A 21,296-nucleotide genomic window follows, 5' to 3' on the forward strand; every position below is an offset into this window, starting at 1 on the left:
AGTGGGTTGAAAATGACAAATTAAAAATATTTTGCAACATATGCCAAGTTTTCCAGCAACAGTATGTGTATATGAATGCATAGCTGGATGGAGTTGATTCGTTTGTATTTAATAATTTTTTGTAAGCAGAAAGTAGAAAAAAAAAATGGCTTTTAAAGTGTTTGAATACACATTCCTTTTCTTATTGAGCAATCCAATCAATATTTAGCTTTTGTTTATATTTTAGTTTAATTATTATTTTGAATGTGATTTTCATATGTATATATCAAGAGTATGTAGTTATATATAAAGAGTTAATTTGCAAAAACAGATAACTCTGTTTTTAACAATTTTCCCAAAAAAATATTTTTCATTGTGCATTCCAATTAATTTCAGTCAAACTGCAGTTAGGTTATTTTCATTAAGTAAAAATAACAAAAACTACAGCTAACTAACACAATAAAACGCAATAAAAACATGATAACTTGATAAACAAAACATGATTTATCTGTCTATTATATTATATTATATTATATTAGGGGAAAGGGGAAGTGATGTGGTTCAAAAACATTATTTTGGTTATGCTGTTTGTCTCTTCAAATCAAAATAGCAATCACTAAGTTAAATAGTTTATATATATTTAAATCGTCTCTGGCTTTGGAGAGTGATTTGCAGGGAGGGTGGGATCTTATGCCTTTAAAGCTATCTTGTTATTGCTAGCCTCTCCAAAATCTCTAACCTACCTTTAAACATTATATTTGACACATAAAAATGTGTCATTAAAATTTCAGAAAAGGTAGAATCTGCTTCTGTTCTATTCATGGGGAAAATAAATAAATAGTGAGTGCTGTAAAAGACATCAAAAGATAATACAATCAAAAGGTTATATGCACTTTAACAAGAAATGCTCAGGGCTATGTTCTTATATATATACACTATGAACTTTTCAAACACACAAAAGTGCTTCGGTCATTTTTATAGAATCCCTTAGAGATTATATGTGGCATATACAAGCTTTATTTAGTAAGCTCCCTTTCTCAAACTTATTGTCTAACAGGGGGACTGAGAGCTGAAATGTGACTGTGCATTTTCAATTCTTAATCTTTATGAAATAATCAGCTGAAGGAGGAGTATAGCGCACATCTTTGTAATTGATAATAAGGGGAAGCGTGCTAGAGCTCAGGCTATCTTTTATTACAGTCATACATATTTCATCTGAAGCCCATACGGCCTGCATATCATCAGTGCAGTGGGATTGTTTCCTCCACAGGGCTTCTCAACTCCTGCCAGCATTGTCAGAACACCACAAACACAAAACAAATGTATTGCATAGAAAAACGGTCATGAGACTTTTCATGACATGTCTTGCTCTACTTCTTTTTTTTTTTTACTGTGCTTTGTGTTGTAGTAAGTTTAATGTTCAGTTGAGTGTGGGTTGAAAAACATTTGTATCTTAAACCCTGTATAAAAGAACCCATTGACTTCTAATGATGTGTGTTTATGTAGTCGTTCAAGTGAAGTAGCATAGCATGCTTCTTCATATTTGCATAATGTTACAAATTAACATGATTTTCCCTCTCTTTGACATGTCTTTGCAGGGTTCTTTGGTCAGAATGGTTTTCCTGGGCCCTGTGAACATAAGTACTGTGGTTTGGGGAAGCACTGTGTGGTTGATCGAGAAACAGGTGAAGGAGAATGTCAGTGTCTGGAGCACTGCAAACCACATTACAAACCTGTGTGCGGATCTGACGGCAAACTCTATCAGAACCACTGTGAGCTTCACAGAGCCTCCTGTATGGCCCATCAGAGAATAACCATCATGCACAGCGAGGAATGCTTCTACAAAGGTATAGAACCAACATGATGTGTTATAGTATATTGTCCATCGTTGTCCATGCACAAACTTTCACTGGAACTGATGCCTTTTTTGTTTAGGTGGGTTGTTGAAGCTGTTTTTGTGAACTACACACTTTTTAAAGTTTGTTCTTTTTTTCTTTTATTCAGGATGGACACATTAAATTGATTAAATTAACAACAATATAAATCTTAAATTAATGCTATTCTGTCTTATATAAAAATTGTCATAATATTTTGCAATGTTAGTGTTTTTACTGTCTTTTTGATTAATTAAGTGCAGCCTTGGTGAACATACTTTGTTTCAATACACAAAACAGACTCAAACTTTTGAACAGGAGTCTAATAACATTTAGATTTTTGTTTTTAGTATTAAAGTGTCAGCATTTTTTACATCACTAATACCGACTGTTTGCATACTTTAGTTCATCTTTAGTTGCTTGAAGAAATATTTTTTGTAAGCTCTGAATGGATGAGAATTCTGAATCATAAGAACGGCATATCTGCAGTGAGGCAATTGAGATGTTTTTGACAAATTTATTTTCCAAGAAAGAGAGAGGTTGTTTTGTTTGGCATAACAAGCAAGATATGATTCTCGGAAATTATGTCCAGCACTAATGGACTAGTAATGGCCACTAATGAATGAAACATCCATATTTGTGCATGTAAAATCTGATTTAGAACTGGGAACTGTGTTTCTTAAATCCTGATTCATTTTGAAACAGAAACAGTACAACATGAATTGGCGCTCATTTGGATGATCATTACTGTTCTGTTCAGCAGCTCCTCACTGCAGAACAAAAGATCCATGGGGCGTGGCTGGATCCACATCTAGGGGGTGGAGATTGGTAGGGTTAGGGGTGGAGATGGGTGGAATAAGGAATCAGGGGGTGGAGATGGGTAGGTTTAGGTATATGCAGGGCTCGAATTGAGGGGGGATGCGGGTGGGGGGGGGTGCCATCCCCCTGGTGGAAAAAAATTACAAAAAGCATCCCCTCAGTAAAACCACCATCCCCTTTAGATTAATAATGTTGAGTTTTATGTAAAACTTATCGTGCAAATTAAATGTTAAAATTCTCTACTTATGATAATTCACAAACTATATAACAGAGATTGGCCAATCAGAACTCGGTACTGTAACAAACTGCGTACAAGCGGAAGCAAGTTTTCGTCATTTTTGCACAAAATTGTTCAAGCGCAAGTTGAAGTTCTTTAAAAAGAAGACAACAAAAGGTATGATTTTTCCTTGATTAGAATTTTAAGACATTCCCCTGATATAATGTTACTGTGCTGCATGTGTGACTGTGAGGGACTGAGAGAAGATAGCAGAGCTGACATTATCGTGTATGTCACTGACTTTGCAAAAAAACAAACAAAAACACATCTTGAGAGTCCAAAAGCATTCACTGCGCGATGAGGCCTATTAGAATGTAGTTAGAATGCCCTTATAATTCAAGCAATGAAAAATAAATAAATACCCATGTATGTGTTTTTGTTTTTTTATATTCATTGCACAAGCCATGTAGTTTTCTGAATATCAGCACATTTGCACGAGCATAAATATGCTAATAATTTTATACAACAGTGTAGAGCAACACGGTGTTTCATTCCATAAATGAATCTGTTATTGAATGAATCAAGTGAGCCAGTGATTCAACGGTCCATTCCCTTGTTTAGTTTTCTAATTAAATCAGCCTCTTTGAACGAATCCTTTGATTTGAATGATTCAATAAATCATTTATTAAAACTGTGACTTGCTGCTACCTACTGGTGGTTTTATTGTCATCTTTATTTATCCATGACCGTCCTAAACCAGCCAAGGTGCCAGCACAAAAACACATTCTGCAAAATATTGTTTAATTAGCAGTATTAACCAAACTTCCTCCATTTCAGGCCCCAGAAGGAGCTTAGAAATATATATATATATATTTAGACAAATCTTGTAATCATTGTGCAAAATTAGCTACAGGACAACCCCCCCCCCCCCCCCCCCCCCCCCCCCCCCCCATCTGCTGATACATTAGGTTTATTTCCTGGTCAAGATAAAAAATCAAATGAGAAAACTTCAGATTTCTAAAGATGACTTTAGATGCAAAATTATATCAGTTTGAATGTGTCAGTTGAACTATTGGACCATCATATCAAATGGTTTAAAACTAACTGATATCATCGGAAAGGTTTTAAAACATTGTTCACTTACAGCTCTATATCATCTAAGTGACTCTGTGTTGAATTTTGTCAAGTTCATAAAGGCCCGGCAACCTTACGAATGCAGTACGTCACCCTAACCATTCAATCATTCACGTGCAGAATATCTTTTCAAACTCTTCCTCTGTCATTTGGAAAGCATATAGGTAATCCTGACTGACAAATCAAACCTCTAAATGCCCTCTCAAATCAAATCTCAGTCGTAAGATGATGATATTGACCTGCTTGGGCCAATCAGTGTACAAGAGCCAGAGAGATATATGGTTAGGGTAGATGATTGTTCTGCAAATCAAAGTTTCACAGAAGACACCACAATGCCTGATTGCAAAATTGCCCCTGAATATTCATTAATCGTTTTTGTTTAAACAGTTTTAATAACATTTGTGTAACACGCCCATCAGGGTATTTGTCAATCATTTAAATGTCAATCATGTATGTGGTTTAACAAAATGGTTGGTTTGTTCAGCTCAATTGAAACTTTGAAGATTAAACTGTAGAAAGTTGGTAATTGGTGAGATAATGGGATTGGATAATTATGCGTTCTAATTATCAGCAGTGTATCAAATAGGCCCTAATGGCTTTCACAATGGCAGGTGCACTTAATGCCGTAATGTTTGTGCTTATTTTCAAGAGCTTTGAGGGAATTAAAAAAAATATATATGTTTACGTTCTTATCATTCTGGAAGCAAAATAACAGTCTGGCGACCGTTATCTGAACTTTAAGCATTGTTTTTTACCCGTCAGAGAAAAAGGTAGACAAGGAGACAAAAAAGCTGAAGAACTTTGATCGAAAGCTTTCATTGTGGGGGTAGATCCTTGACTGCACTATCCTCTTCTGCTTTCTCCAGTCTTTATTTCTCTTTCCTCTCAAAACAAGAGTAGAGCGGAGAGAATTAAATCAGATTCGAATGAGCATCCTACAAAAAAACAAAAAACTATTGTTTTTATTCAGTATTTTCCTCTTGCATTCAAATGCAAATATCTAAACAAGATACATTTATTAAACTCAAAGCTAAATTGTGCTGAGAGAATATATCTTATATAAAGTTTACTTTTCTTGCCTCATTGCCAAATTGCTTTTTTTTTCCAAGAACAAACCCCATTAAATTTTGTTAGATTTGTGCTTGAAATAAAATAATATTCCACTTGGGAGAGAAAAATAGCCGTCATGCAAGACATATTCTCTGTAAACAAGTCTTGCATCTCAAATAAATGTATTTTGTCTTTGGATATTTAGATAAACGGTAAATGCAATGTAAACAGTGTATAGATCAGGGCGTGCAGTCATGCCCATTCAAAGATTTTGTGTGCTTTGAAATACTTGTACCATTTCATAATGAAGTTGCGTGATTGTTTTGTTTTTGTGTGTAGAAAACAGACATTTCTGTACTCGTCACACACAGCAGTGGCCAATTAAGTGTCAAAGCGCTGCATACTAGTCTTCCCTAATGCATCATTTATACTCCACCTTACCGCTCCAATATTTTTCCTGTCTCTCAGGGCATTTGATTATCTGCCCAAGCGGTGTTTACAAATTCTGATATTGTCAGAGTCTAATGATTTGGGGCCTGTACAACGCCAGAGAAAATTAACTAAAGAAACAGCAGGATGAAAGCTTACTGGAACATCAAGAGACTGCTGATTCTTCCCAAACTCTGTGCTGACCAGGGAAAAGAAGAGAAGTAGCAGGGTAGATGCCATAATACTAAGTAATAAAGCATCACAGAGCATATGCTGTAGGCTACAGAACTTCCGTGTCCCAGTGGGAAGGCTGTGAAGGAGTTCTCTCTAGCCAAGGATGAGGTTTCGGATTTTGTGTGCCTGTAGGGCTATGTGGTTTGGCACGAGGCAGTGGGTTTGGATAACGATGGGATGCAAGCTGTTGAGTTGGCAAAGTAAACTGTAAATGCTTTTCTAATTGCTCGCATACATTCGAGCCCAACAGAACATCTCGTGCAATTACAGGACATTCTATTTAGAGGAATCTCTATTCTTCCGTATCGTATGGGACACCCGTAAGTGGCAGGGGTCTGACCCATCACAACATCTATCTGTTTGTCTGTCCATCCATTCTGTCAATTTTGTCCCACTAGACGACACTTTCTAAAGGACAGAAATCTACAAAGATGAATGGAAAATCAGCACCGAAAAGGATAAAAGGGTATCCTGTCACATAGTTTTAAGTTGGACCCCAAGATTTGCGGTACCCACATTGTTCTTGTTTAATACATCAAACAAAAGGCGTCAAAGTTTTAAACTTTCAAAGTACTTATAATGAATAATCGGCAGACATCTCAAAAGACAGCTTTACTGTCAGCCGGAGCGAGAAAAAAAGATTCATTTTTTGCCGCGTTGACTGTTAAGGGAAAATATCCCCCCATTAAGCTTTCCTCTGTCTGTTAAGCTTCAATTATGTCCCTTATTCCAGTGACTCACCCGTTGTATGACTATTTGCACTGGGGAAATTAAATGGCTCTTTCAGAATTCTGCACTTTGCTCCACACACTGTGTAAGTTTGTGTTGTTTGAGTTGTTTTTGATTATATATTCATCTCATTATTTTCTCCCCATTACTTCAATTTCTTTCATGAGAATGAAGAGTTAATAAAGCTTGTGGTCTGTCTGATGTAACTCCATTTCAGCCATCAGTCAGCCTTTCACATGTCTTTTGTTTTTCATCTGTTGTTTTGGATGTTGCTGACAATTGAATGGTCTGACTTCAAATGTGAGTTATCTTAAATGTTATGGTTAAGTTATGAAAGAAGTGGAAAAAGAAGCTCAGGATCAATGTGTGGATGTCTATAGATATACACTGTTGTTCAAAAATTTGGAGTCAGTGGTTTTTATTTTTTCTTCTTCCTGCAAGGATGAATTCAATTGAAAAAACATAAAAAATAACACTAAAGTCATTTTCAATGTTAAAAAGCAACACAACCATTTTATATATATATATATATATATATATATATATATATATTGATCCTGTTTCTTGAGCAGCAAATTAGCATTAGAACCATTTCTGAAGGATCATGTGAAAGGTTAATGCAACCTTGGTGAACAAAGAGACGTACTTCTTTCAAAAACATTTTAAAAATCTTACTGACCCCCATCTTGTGTGGTAGTGTAAAATATATTATACATATACAAACACATTTTTGTAATTTTTTTTTGTAGCTATATTATTCAAAAATAGTTTACAAATGCATTGCATATGTACTTTTCCACTTATATTTATAACTTTTTTGGAGATATAAATTAAGATGTTCACTAAAACTTTTTAAAAGATTTACCATTTCTTTTTGGTTGACCCTTTTATGTCATTGACCCTTTTATATTGTTTTTTAAATAAAAGCCAGTTCACAGAATTAAAATATTTGAATTCACACATGCAACACCCCACATGGCTTAGTGCCCATGACCAGACATGTCATTTCTTTAGCGTGTCAGTCAAGTCCTGTACCTCAGAGGATTGAAAGAGTCTTCATCTCCTCTGCCGTGTGACATCTAATTAAAGCGCTCTCCCTGTGGAGACAGCTGTGGTGTCCTCTGAGAGAGACCCACCCGGGCCATCCCTCCTACTGCAGCCCGGACTGCTAATGAGCCTATTAGGGACCGCACTACCTGTTGGATGCTGAGACGTGGCTTAAAGGATTTAACTGAGAATTATAGAAAAAAAAAAAAAGCATAAGAAACAGGGGAAACTTGATTTACTCTGAGTATGCACTGATTATGCATGCTCCTGAGTCCTGTTCCCTCATATGTTCCCAGCAACGTCAAAAACAGAAACCTTAATTCATTCTCCCTAATAGTGGCTTTTTACAGACATTTTATGCTTGTTTTTTGAAAACACTCAGTAACCCCTCACTGCAGAACAAAGATTGGATCCACATCTAGGCGGTGGAGATTGGTAGGTTTAGGGGTGGAGATGGGTGGGTTCAGGTAAATGTAAGGTGGGAGGAGTTGGATCTAGATCCAACCACGCCCCCTGGATCTTGTGTTCTGCAGTGAGGACCATCTCAAAACACTCGGAAGCTGTGTGTGGCACTGTCACTCCTCTCTTAGGTCATTACGGAAAAATAGCACATCCAAGACAATGAAGAGTAAGGACAGGTTTTCTTTCATATGACATGATTGTTAGTCCCTTACTTTCTCCTACATTATGTCTGTTTTGAGGTTTCTCATGGTTTTGGAGGCACTTTTGGAAAGTTATTGTAGCCACACCAAAGTTAAAAGTAATAATGAATCAGAAAAATTCTGTCATTGTTTATTTGTCCTCAACATTTTAAACCTGTATGCTGTTATTGTTTGAGCTCAACGCAAAAGGAGAGTGTTAAAGGATCTTTTCCATACAAAACTTCATAGTTGTTACGGCACAATAAAAATAATGCATATGATTTATCAAATATAAATATTAATTCAAATAAAAAAAAATATTTATAAATCATATTTATTTATATTTACAAATAATAATGTTAAATATTTGGTTTAATTATATTTGAATTAATATAATTAAACCAAATATTTAACATTATTATTAACATTATTATTTGGTTTAATTATATTTGAATTAATATATAAAATATATTACAACAACAATAATTTTGTCTGTTCTTCACACAAAGCTATTTTATGACTTCAGAAGACATAAAATATTGTGCACAAGTTATAAACAGTAGTACATTTTTATATTCATTTACAGTATTTATTTTTTGGAGCTTGAGAGATGTGGTCACAATTAATAGCTGTGTGAAAATTCTTCAACATTAAGGAAAAAATAACGGCACAAATAATACAACCTTACTAGATTAAAAATTATTCTTATTTTGTGGATTCCAAAAAAATATGTAAAGCCCAAAGTATACTTTGGCTGTCCGCATTCTGTAATGGTCCAAGCACTGTCCACATAAGAATTTTTGTCATTTGGCCAGTCCATGGATGTCCGTGCACATTGTCCACATATAGCCCAATTTTTGTGTACAACAGCTCACACGCAATGTGAAATGTTGAGACAGAAGTGTCCAAGTGGTACTGTGCATTTGTCAAACTCATCCATTCGTGCTCATGCGTAAACTTTAAAAGCTGTGTGGACAAAGCTCTGCGCAAATTGGTGTGGAACATGGGAAATTAAGTATACTCAGGCCTTTATGACCTGCTAATCTTGATTTGCCATTGAGGAAGATTTGGGGTCAAATGTGGTTCACATTGTACCAGCTCACATCTCAAAGCTTCCAACTTTCACAAAGAAAAAAGAAAAAAAAAATAGAACTTCTGACAGTGCATATATATGAGTTCTAAACTGATGACTACTGTCAAAAGAACTGACATCTTCCGGAACACAAGATGTCTGTGCTATAAAAACCATGTTGCACGAAGCCAGACTGTTTGCAAGATTCCAGCCTTTTTTTATGATGTAACACATTCAGATCTTACACCACTTTGACACAACTGTTTATTTTCCGGTATATGGAAAACTGTTTTCAACAAATAAGATTTCAAAAAATTAACATACCTGAAATGCACTGTAAGCTTTGCTCAGATTTTAATTGCTCTGTAATTTGAGTGAAGCTGTAGAGGTAAGGATGAGGTCATGCATGGCGAAACTCCAGGAGGCGTGATTAAACATTTCAACCCACCCCCGCAGGATTATCTGATCATCCGCATGCAGCGTGCGCAGGACTAGAGCAGCATCACCACAAACACATCTGCACCAAAGATGAGACACGGGAACCTTATTAAGACTCTAAAATCATCAACGCAGACACAAAAGCACAAGGTTTGATGGTCTATTTGGTGCATCTTGATAAAGATGGTAGTTTTTACTCTGTTAGCTATTTAGTGAGGCTATAATAACAGATTAAATCAGCCTGTGTGAAAGGAAATCATGGTTTTTGGCACTGCAGGGTTGTTTTTTTCCCCCCAACTTTTTTTCCCCCCAATTTTTTAAACAGTAGTGTACAAAAAAAACAAAAACATTATGCATATATTTATTTAAAAATATAACATTTATGTAAACTCAAATGTTTTTTGGGTCATGAACATGAAACACATTTTATTTTATTTTATTATATTACATATTAGGTGTATACACACAGTGACTGGCAGTGGCTGAATTCAAGTGTATTATATTTTTCATATAAACAAGTGTTTATATTTTTACGTATTTTATTTTATTTTATTTTTTCAGGTTGTACAACGAATAACAAATAGAAAAAAAATCTCAATTTATTACTTGCAAAGAAATGGCAAGTAACATGCTGAATTAAATGTGAACTTTTGAAATAGAAAGACTGAAATGGTATATTTTCTTGGAAAATAAAATGTTTTATTAACTTTATTTGTTTTGTGTGTGTGTGTGTGTGTAGAGTGACTTTCTAAAAACATAATATTTATTAATCAATAATTCATGATATTTGTTTTAAAAAAATATACATATATTTAAAATATATGCAAAATGTAATTAAGATGATGCTCTCTCAAATGTATCAAAACATTTTTCCATTTCTTTATCTATGACACCCTATGTCATTGACCATTTTAAACAATGTTGTTCATGTTTAAAATCATGAAGGCAGACACAAAAGGACTGATGGTTGCAGCTCGATGAGAAGGTTATTTTTATTTTTATTTTATTTATTTTTTTACTCTATAAGCTATAGTAGAATATAATAACAGAATAGATCCGCTTTTGTGAAAGAAAATCACAGTTTTTGACACTTCAGGGTTGCTGGTGCAATTGACAGTTTCACTCAAAAAAGGGCTTCTGTGCATCTCCACGGGATTTCCTGAAAATGTAAATCCCATCATCAACTGATTAATGATAAAGCTGAATGCCATCCGCTTTTTGAAGCGCTCTCCCCACATCTGATTCTGAAGGCTTCAAAGTCCTCACTCTTCCTTTTTAATAATAAAGTCAGGTGTAGTCGATAGCTGTAGTAGCCACTTTTAGACCAGAGCGAACCTGGAAACCTTGATGTTCCCCTTATGATGAAACAAGTAGGAAAATTAGGAAAACTCTTGGGCCGTTCACCTTTTTTTAGTGGTTTATTTAATAACCCAAAAGGAGTGGAAAGAAGATGGATGACATAGTTAGTGGAGACATAATATTCAAGATAATTGACTCATTGTCTTGATGGAGATGCTCTGTCCCAATTTAGATCTCCTAATTTGGTTAGCCGCCCAAGGAATATGATATTATTTTGTCACGGACATAATTTGGTCTACGGGTAGATGGATGGGACATCTCACCTCTCTTATTGCACTGGAATGAAGATGAATTCTGCGCATTTAGCCATAGTGATGTTTGGTTGAATTGGACTGCTTAAAGGAAAAAGTAAATGACCCATTTTGTGTTGAATTGCTGTCATATGGGGAATTGAGGTTCGGAATTGTCTCATGGATCTTTTCGTCTAGAACCCAACGGCTGCTGTCATCAATCTTAGCAAAGTAGCGAAATAAGCTAAGGGAGGACAATCGCTCTTGCCGAGATAGAATGTGGTAACAGCTCATCAGTGCGAAAGATGAACAATCTGGGTGTTACCCGCCATTACTGTCAAACGCTAAACCTCTGGATATGTTTGAGGTGGATTGCTGCCAGCTTGACATGTTAAGACGTCTTTTATTCTATAGTAGTCTCACCTTTCGTTTTAAATGCTCTCTGTGCTAAAGCTATAAATCCAAAAGGGTTAATCAGTATGCAGAATGCATATGCAGTCTATTTAATCTAATTGAATTTCAGAATTTAAGAAAAGAAATGTAATATATGTTTTAAATCATTGCATTGATTATTATATGTTATTTTTTAATTAAATTTCTGAATTTAATTTAAGGTAGCAGCAAGGTGAATTTGACAAATTAAGAAAAGCATTGAATATATTAGCACAAAAATAATTAATGCTTTAATTCAATACATTGAGTATATTTTAACTAGTTAAATTTCAGAATTTGATTTGAGGTTGAAAACGGGATTTATTTGAACTAAAAATATATAAGCATATATATATATATATATATTTGCAATTAATGTATATTCAGCATCCTGGTATGCATTCATTCATTCATCTGTTCATTTTAATTTGATTAATTTGGTGAAGTTGATATTATTCTAAGGCTATTATTATTATTATTATCCCTATGAAGCTACAGCACATAGGGACTTTGTGCAGCTCTGCACAGTCAGATAGAGGTCATGTGTTCATTCACCTGACTCCAGCGCTATGTTAAGTGCTCGGGGGCACTTATTCACGGCTCAGATTGTGCAGAAAAGTTCAAGGAGATAATGTATATGAGGCAGAGAAGCAAAATGTACCTTTCTGTCATCCTTCCTATTTGTAGAATCATACACTTTCCTTCTACAGAGTGGAAGAACTCCGATTGGATAAAACTTTCACACTCTTTTGAAAGGGCAAGGAACTGTAGTTTTGTTATAAGTCAAGTCACTCAGCATTAAGTTTGCTGTGATAACAAAAATGCCATGGTAAGGAAGACTGTAGAAGATCTTCTGGTGACTGTTTGCCTTTGTTCTTATATCATGGCCTCCACTGTCACTCTGTAATGGCAGCCGTTCAATGTTTCACTCCTTTCCTTTATCCATCAAAGAAACAACGTTTGGCGCATTAGGGATAACTGAATATCAAATGCCTGCACAGCCAGCATGAAAATACTGAAGAGCCTTTAATGTTTGTGAGGTGATATCAAGCGCTTTGACACGTGACATAGTTATTTTGATCCTCCGAGATAAAATACTTCTGCTCCCCTTTGATTGTCACAGCTTTTTCATGTTTTTATGTAGGCCTTCAGAGCGCATTAATGGTCACGTGTTCATTACTCAGGCCGTATGGGTAATTATTTTTCAGAATGTTCACCATGGATCCTTGAATCAAAATAACTGCATGACCCAATATGGAATGTGCTGTAGTTTTACATATACAGCACAGCTGTTTTCAACATTGATGATAATCATGAGAAGAAATCAGCATATGTGACCCTGGACCACAAAACTTTAGTCTTAAGTCGCACGGGTATATTTGTAGCAATAGCCAAAAATACATTGTATGGGTCAAAATTATCCATTTTTCTTTTATGCCAAAAATTATTAGGATATAAAGTAAAGATCATGTTCCATGAAGATATTTTGTAAATGTCCTACTGTAAGTATATCAAAACTTAATTTTTGATTAGTAATATGCATCGCTAAGAACTTCATTTGGACAACTTTAAAGGCGATTTTTTTGCACCCTCAGATTCCAGATTTTGAAATAGTTGTATATCAGCCAAATATTGTCCGATCCTAACAAACCATACATCAATAAAGAGCAAAGAATTTGATTTATGACTGGTTATGACTCTTATGACTGGTAATATGGTCCAGGGTCACACATTAGAATGATTTCTGAAAGATCATGTGACACTGTAGATTAATGATGAAACTTCAGCTTTGCCAACACATGAATAAATTACATTTTAAAATATATTACAATAGAAAACAATCTGTTGTACAGTTTCACAATATTCCTATTTTTTCAGTATTTTTGATAAAATAAATGCACCCTTGGTGAGTTGGAAACTTTCAAAAAAGAATCTAAAGAGTAAAGAATCTTTTCAAACCCAAACTTGAATAAACTGTGTCTCGGATCAACCTGGCCATTAGGCATTTTTCATGTTTCACGTAAGACTGTTGTTAGGCACATTGTGAATAACCCATGAATGTCAATTTAATACATTACAAAAGGCAAAGTGGCTGGTGTTTTGATTAAAACCCAGGACGTTTGTTGCAGTTCTCCCATAAGGCTGCTGTGAAGAATGTCTGCTGGACAGCCCCATCAGTTTGACTGACAGTCCTTCCAAACCAGCCAGCACAAAAAGAAAGCATGAGTGAGCGGGTTGCCAATACCACAGATTACTTTGTTTATCACCAGCAGTCTGATTACACACAGGCCCAATGCCACAGTGGGCTGAGCCCAATTTTGGACACACATTAAATGAATGGGATGTCCTGTGATTGTCAAGAATGCTGAGATACATAGTGGCTTTTTAGGTCAGTTATTTGAGGGCAAACCAAGGGCAACATACAACCATTGAAGTTTTGAATGGTATCTTTGGGGGACATGTACAGTCAATCATGTATTTTTTGAAAGCTTGAGAACTGCTGATTGCTTTAACATTCGTATCAGTTTTCTTATGTAGAGGGACATTAATGAGGCATGTGTCTGTGTGTGCTTGAATGTGTGTGAGTGTTTTGGGTCAGTATCTACAGTAACATTGATTTTGTGTGACCTTGGGTCTGGTAGAGGGATTGATTGCACTCATGGATGTTCAGTTGGGTGTTTGTGAATTCATATGTAGGCTATATACTTTTGCTAGTTTGTCTATATACTATCCACACTAGGAACCAGTTTTGTGCCATTCAAAATGAAATTGAGAAAGTAATTAACAGCAATTGAAGTAATAAACAGAATGCAGAAAAAATTAAAATAAAAGAAGAATTCAACGAATTCTAATGAATTCAAATGCATGTATGTGTGTGTGTGTGTGTGTGTGTGTGTGTGTGTGTTTATACAGTATATATATATATATATATATATATATATATTTATACACACACACACGACTAATTAATATTAATTAATATCACAGTGATATTAATTTACACCTACACATTACAATTTGATAAATATTTCTATGTGTGTATTGTACTATATTACTATTGGTTTGTCTCCCTGATTATTCATAATGATTGTTTTATCCTTCCTCTGACAAAACCTACAAGATCAGGAAGCTTTTTGTTCCTCCTTCTGTCACAAATTTATTCTGAATACAACAGATGGTCCTTCTGTGTCTTGTTTATCATCTCTTCTGCTTATGGTATCAGGTAATATATATCTTCTTCTACCTGCTGCTCCCTTGTCCTCAATGGCAGCATTCTTCAACAGCAACGCTTGACCACAACAGCGGCTCAGTCAAATTCATCTGATACCAGCGCCTAAAAACAGGACTACATAGAAGAAGAGAGTGACAGAGCCTTAAGACATCTCTCTGTCCTCCTCTCATATCTAGTCTCTCTCTGTTACCGACCCTCAGGGTGGCGGGCTCAGCCGAGCCATGCCAAAATATTGTTCTTCTTGACGAGATGGCCTTGTCAGCCTCTCACTAGTTATGTCTGTCAAAGTCAGTTCCTCTGAGTGTGTATGGGACCTTCAGCAGCTAAACTGTGAATTTCGCTTCCACTGACCTTGTTAAAACTGGCTAGAGTGTAGTACTTCAGTCTGTGCAATCAAATTAAAATTGATATTGTGATGTGACCTTGTGCTTTATTAACTGCAAACAGCTGTGTTTTAATAAATACATCCACTGAGTGCTTTAAAGTGGATGTATAAAGTTATTTTCTCTATAGGTATGGTATTGAACTTCCCACAAACTTCATTTCAGCAGGTGCAATGAGTTCACATTCTGTTGTACACATTTTCATCATTACAAATAATTTTGCTATTTTTTAATAGAAGTCTAATGCACAAATGGTGTTCCAAGTGTGTTTTTTAGACAGACTGGCAGTCTGTTTATTTAGAGATCGTTTCAGCTGCAATTTCAAAGGAAGCCAGTAGGTGGCAACAAGAGGCTGTCTTCAATGAGGGGATCATTTGAATCCTTCACTCAACTAATTCATTTAAAAAATACTGGGTTATTTAAGAACAAATCAAGTGAAGTTTTAATTCAATATATTCATTCAGGAACTGAATGGCTCAATGATTAATAAAATAAATATACATTTTATTATTATACATTTAATTAAAACTTGAATTTGCGTGTGCTTTAATTTGTGTGTGTGTGTGTGTGTGTACTATATATGTGTTGTTTACTAATATATAAAATATAAATTATATAAATAGTATTGAAACATTTAATTCAAATACATATTTAAAATATATTTAAATATGTAATTGCACACCCTGCTGAACATAAAAAGCTGCTGTTTCAATGTGATTTGTCACCGTTATGTTTAATAAGATGTTAAATGTTTATCATAATGATTTTCATATTGCAGTCACAATGTTTGTCAAAATAATCAAATTTTTTTAACAGCTTACTTGAGGCTTTACAAAATCAGAAAATTGTCAATTCAAAACAAAAAAACTAAACAAAAATTGTTATATTTCTTACAGCTCAAATACAGACAGTGAGAAGAGAAAGATGTTGTTCTGTTGCAGTTTTAGAAGAGTGATAATAAGACCCTGAGCTGTTTTAATGTCACTGTCACCTCCAGCCTGAAGAGAAGCCACATCCGCGTCTGCCGGCCGGTAATGAGCTCCTCAAAGGTGCACCAGCATCTGCAAAAGTGAGAAATCAGAGATAAAGGGATAGAGGTAAAAGAGGAGAATAGAAAGAACCAGTGACAGTAGAAAAGAGAGTGCGGAAATCAAATTAGAGGTGAAACGAGAGGTAGACAGCTGGAGAAGATGACTTACTTTATGTAGAATAAAGCAGCACTACTGAGACAGAGAGAGACAAAAACAATGAAGACGAGAGAGGGAGGGGGGAAACAGGAAAAAGGACAAAACAACTAGGAAAATGAAAACAACTAGGAAATTCCACTCGCACATCACACTGGGAGAGCTTGAATAATAGCCTGCCAGCGAGTTGTAAATTTGTCATTACAACAACTCATATGGATATCCAGCGGCAGGTAGATTGTTATTGAATGCACTGCCTGTGAAATTCTCCAGTGAGATGTTAGGTGGTCAGGCGCAGCGAGAGAGAGAACAGACTTTACAGCTCACTGCGTTCACACGTCCATTTCTGCAGCGCTAGAACTTGACAGCAATGGCACTGGCCCTGTGCCCTTAAAAAGCAGAGTCAGCGACCTCAGACCGAAGCCGTGTGTGTTTGATGCATAGAGCATGTAGAGCGATGTACTGTGAGAATAGAGAGGGAAGTCTGCACACGGAGACCCTACTGCTGTTACACAGACCTAGGCTGCTCACACGACATCAGTACAACAGAGTCATAAAAAATAGCAGTAGTGATGCACAAAATGTAGTGAAATTTAGCAGTAGTGATGCACAAAATGTACAGAAAAATAAAGAGAACAAAAGAATTGGAGGCAATATCCAGCTGCTTTTAGGGTTCATTTAGGTTCATTAAAGTTGTCACGATCCAAAAATCAGATTTTTTTATCCCAAAAGAGGTTTATTATGCAATTTTTTAAACATATTTTGTTATATCCATATGCTTAACAATATTTTGCAAAAAGAAAAATCTGGCATCGTTAAAAGTTAAAATGAGCATTAAAAATCACATAAAATTAGCACCTACTTGCAAGACAGAAAACTTGCTTTGGTTTATTTTCATCACAGTTTCTGCAAACTATAGCGCTGGCAGAGAAAATCATGTCATTGTCTCATTTAAATGATATACAGTCAATAGCCTTGTCAGCTTTGCTAAATAATTAAAGCAAACAAATAACAAATAAGTAAATAAATAAATAGAAGCACAATTTGAGGTGTACTTTGACAGAATTTAAGATCATATTGTGTCATTATTATTATTATTATTATCTCAAATACTGTATGCTACTAATAAGAAGGCCTGTTTCTTACTGAAATGAGCGTGAGAGATAGTTTAATCATCCAATTAAATTCATCCAAAGTTCATCCATTTGGTTAATCTAAAAAGAATTACTCAGCCTTAGCTATTCCAAAGCTTTATGCTTGCCTTTGTTTTGTGAAACGTTCATTTTGAAAAATGTCTTAGTGTTGTTTTGCTTATACAGTGAAAGCCAGTGGAATCCAATGTTAACTGCGGCAAAAACAATTGCAACTTTCTTTAAAGTCTCTTTTTGTGTGAAGAATAAAACAGAAGAATGCAAGTTTTCAAATGACATAAGGGTGAGTAAATGATGAAAGAATTTTCAATTTGGGGACCTTTTTAAATCAAGCAAGACAAAGTCAAGAAGCATGTAACATTAAAGGTGGTGATGAGCAATCTCAGCTGAGTGATGGTATTTTATCTGTGATAATCACCCAAAATAATGACTTACAGCATGCCCGTTTTGTTATTATTTCTTAATGAGGTTATCATTCCTTTATAATTACCTAAATGATCAAAGTGGCCCATTAATGTTAATTAGCCGTCCTTCAAGTTGTTTTAATTAAAGCCACCATTCTAAACCCACCTTCGGACAGGACTGAATTTCATCTGATCAGACTAGATTTACTAGTGTGGTCTTCAAAGTAAATCAGGGTCCCATACGTCACATGCAGATATGAATGCAGGTGGCCGTCTAGGCCCATTTCAAACAGGGAAAGATCAATCTGCTTTTCCTCTGTGTCATCCCTTTGGGCCGCTTGTCAAGTTTTACTTCAAAGTAAATCACGTAGGCCACTTGAGAATGGTTATATGGCTTGTACTAAATGTCTTTGTGCTTAGCAATGCATTTGTGTAATGCTTGTCAAAGAATACGGATGTTCTGAACAGTTTTAAGTGGCTCTACCGCATAGTCAGACGGTGAAGTGTAAGGTAGTGTAATATATATTTTTTAAATTCCATATCAAGTTGAAATATCAAGACCATCTTTGAATGTATGCTTGACAGACCTTGTTTAAAGAAATCATTATTCTGCTTTGGTTCTCAAACATTTCTTTTTATTATTCATGTTGAAAACAGTTGTGCTGCGTAATGTAACATGATACATCAGGATTGTAGAAATGAATTTGAAATATAATTATTTTCTAACATTATAAATATATTTTGATCAATTTAATGCATCCTTGCTGAATAAAAGTTTTAATTTCTTTAAAAATGTCTTACTGAACCATAGTTACAGTTTTTTCTCCATTGCTAAAACACTATAACCAGGCTTTTTAACTAAAATTTCAAAACCATAACGCCCTTTTTCAAAAAGCACACCCATTTTGCTGAACTATAAACACTATTCCATGCTTTAACACATGAGTCAGATTTGGTGAACTGTTACTGCAAAACTCTACACACAAATCGTCTCAGGTTATGTATGTAACCCTGGTTCCCTGAAGGGAAGGAGACGCTGCGTCGAAACGCTAGAGGAACGTCTTCAGCATGACCGTGCTCTGAACCACGTGTGTTCAGGGAACCAGGGTTACATACATAACCTGAGACGTTCCCTTCCAGGAACTCGAGCTGCGTCAAAACGCTAGGGGAACGAGATGCCCACGCCGCCAGACTTCCAAGTCCCTGCCCTGTGTGTGTCCCTCAGGAGCACAACGAGGGTGAGAGAAAAAAGGCCACGAGTGGCTAAAGTTGGCTGGCCTGCCTCCCAAAGGCCAACTTCTGAGAAGTGAGTCTTGATCCCCGAGGAGGGGGAGAGCAGAGGACTCAAGGCTATGCAATAGCATCCTGATCCACCACATAGCATAAGCTCTCTGGCCGGAGGCCTCCACCTCTGGAGGAAACATGTAACTAGGGGGTGCCAACCCACTGAGAGGCCACCGAGAAGGGCGTGGTAGGCCGAGAAAGCCACCACATAAAACTTCGGGGTGGAGAGAGTTACCGCTGTGGAGAAACGGGTCTGCAGGAACTCCAGCACTGTACCAATCGGGCAGTTAACTGGGTTAAGGTGGCGGTCTGCGCACCATGAAGTGAAAAGTTCCACTTCAGGGCATACAGTTTCTGGATCCAATCCAGAGCTCTGGATTGGAGGATGGTCTCAGCAACCTCGGTTGAGAGACCGTAAGCTATGAGCTCTGCCTCCTCAGAGGCCACATCCACAGCTTCCACAACTCCGGGCGAGGGTGGACGATAGCCCCCCTCCCCCCGCCTGTGAGAGGAGATCTCTCCTGACAGGAATCTCCCATGGAGAGCCGTCGAGGAGAGTAATCAGGTCCGAGAACCATACTCGGCCAGGCCAGAACGGTGCTACCAGTAGTAGACTGACCTCGTCCCAGCGCACTCTCGGCAGAACTCCCGGGAGCAGAGCGATCGGGGGAAAGGCGTACAGACGAAGCCTTGGCCAAGTCCGTACCATAGCATCTAGTCCCAGTGGAGCTGGATGACCCCAGGCCTCAGCCCCTGCCTCGACAGGATATCTGCTCTTCATGGTGGTCTCTTAGGTCTGGGAGAAAATGTTTGAGTGCTCGAAGCACGGCCAGCATCTCCAGGCAGTTGACGTGCCATGTGAGATGGCGACCACTCCACAGACCACGGGCAGGGTGGCCACTCATGACCGCTCCCCAACCGGTGAGGGATGCGTCCGTCGCTAGCATTACGCGCGACTAGGAGCTCCCAGCACCAGGCCCTGAGACGAGAACCAAGGACATCTCCACATGTCTAAGGCACGTAGGCATCGCCGCGTGACCTTGAATGCGAAGTGGGTTTCCCCTCGGGGAGAACCCCTTGGTTCTGAGCCACCACTGTAAGGGTCTCATGTACAGCAGGCCAATAGATATCATGTTGGATGCAGCTGCCATCAGACCCAGCAGGTTTTGAAACTGCTTGACAGTGAGTGACCGGCCTTCTTTTATTCTCTTGACTGACGTGAGGATCGACTCAATCCGAGCAGGGGACATGCGTGTCTGCATCGTGGTCGGATTCCACACCACGCCTAGATAAGTGGTTCTCTGTACTGGAGAAAGCACACTTTTCTTGGCGTTCAGTCTCAACCCCAGCTCTTTCAAGTGTGCGAGAATGACACTTCGATGTCGAATCGCCAGCTGCTCCGATTGAGCTAGAATCAACCAATCATTGATGTAAAAGTGCGGGGTGAGAGTGCAAGGCCAAAGGGAAGAACCCGATATTGGTAAGCTTTGCCCCCAAAAGCAAACATCAGGGACTTCCTGTGAGTGGGAAGGATGGAGACGTGGAAGTATTTTAGATCTATCGTGACAAACCAGTCCTCGGACTTGATCTGAGACATGACCTGTTTGAGTGTAAGCATCCTGAACTTCAGTCACATGACTGAGCGGTTCAACTGACGCAGATCTAAAAAGTGACGCAACCCTCCATCCTTTTTTTTTGGAACAATGAAGTACCGGCTGTAGAACCCGGGCTCTCTTTCGTGAGGAGGGACCACCTCGATGGCCTCCTTCCTCAAAAGAGTGTCTACTTCCTGTTCCATGATCAGAGCCTGCTCGGGGCCCACCAACGTGGGAATCACCCCGTTGAAAGGCGGCAGCGGAGCGCCGAACTGAATACGATAGCCTTTCTTTACAGAACGCAGGACTCACTGAGACACATTTGGCAGTAGTTTCCACGCTGCCAGATGCTCTACTAAGGGAACTAGTCTCTCGAGAC

At 37.3% G+C, this 21,296-nt stretch overlaps 1 protein-coding gene across 2 annotated transcripts in view; it reads left to right on the forward strand.

Moving 5' to 3' along the window:
* The window catches only part of LOC306883735 (follistatin-related protein 5-like), a 142,254-nt gene that overhangs the window by 41,163 nt on the left and 79,795 nt on the right, over positions 1–21,296 (forward strand). For both annotated transcript variants that reach the window (XM_079439166.1, XM_079439167.1), the window contains exon 4: positions 1,578–1,826. In XM_079439166.1, the coding sequence (XP_079295292.1) occupies positions 1,578–1,826 (249 nt within the window). The remainder of the gene's footprint in view (positions 1–1,577; positions 1,827–21,296) is intronic.

Source organism: Barbus barbus (assembly GCF_936440315.1).
Source record: "Barbus barbus genome assembly, chromosome: 17".
Classification (NCBI taxonomy): Eukaryota; Metazoa; Chordata; class Actinopteri; order Cypriniformes; family Cyprinidae; genus Barbus; species Barbus barbus.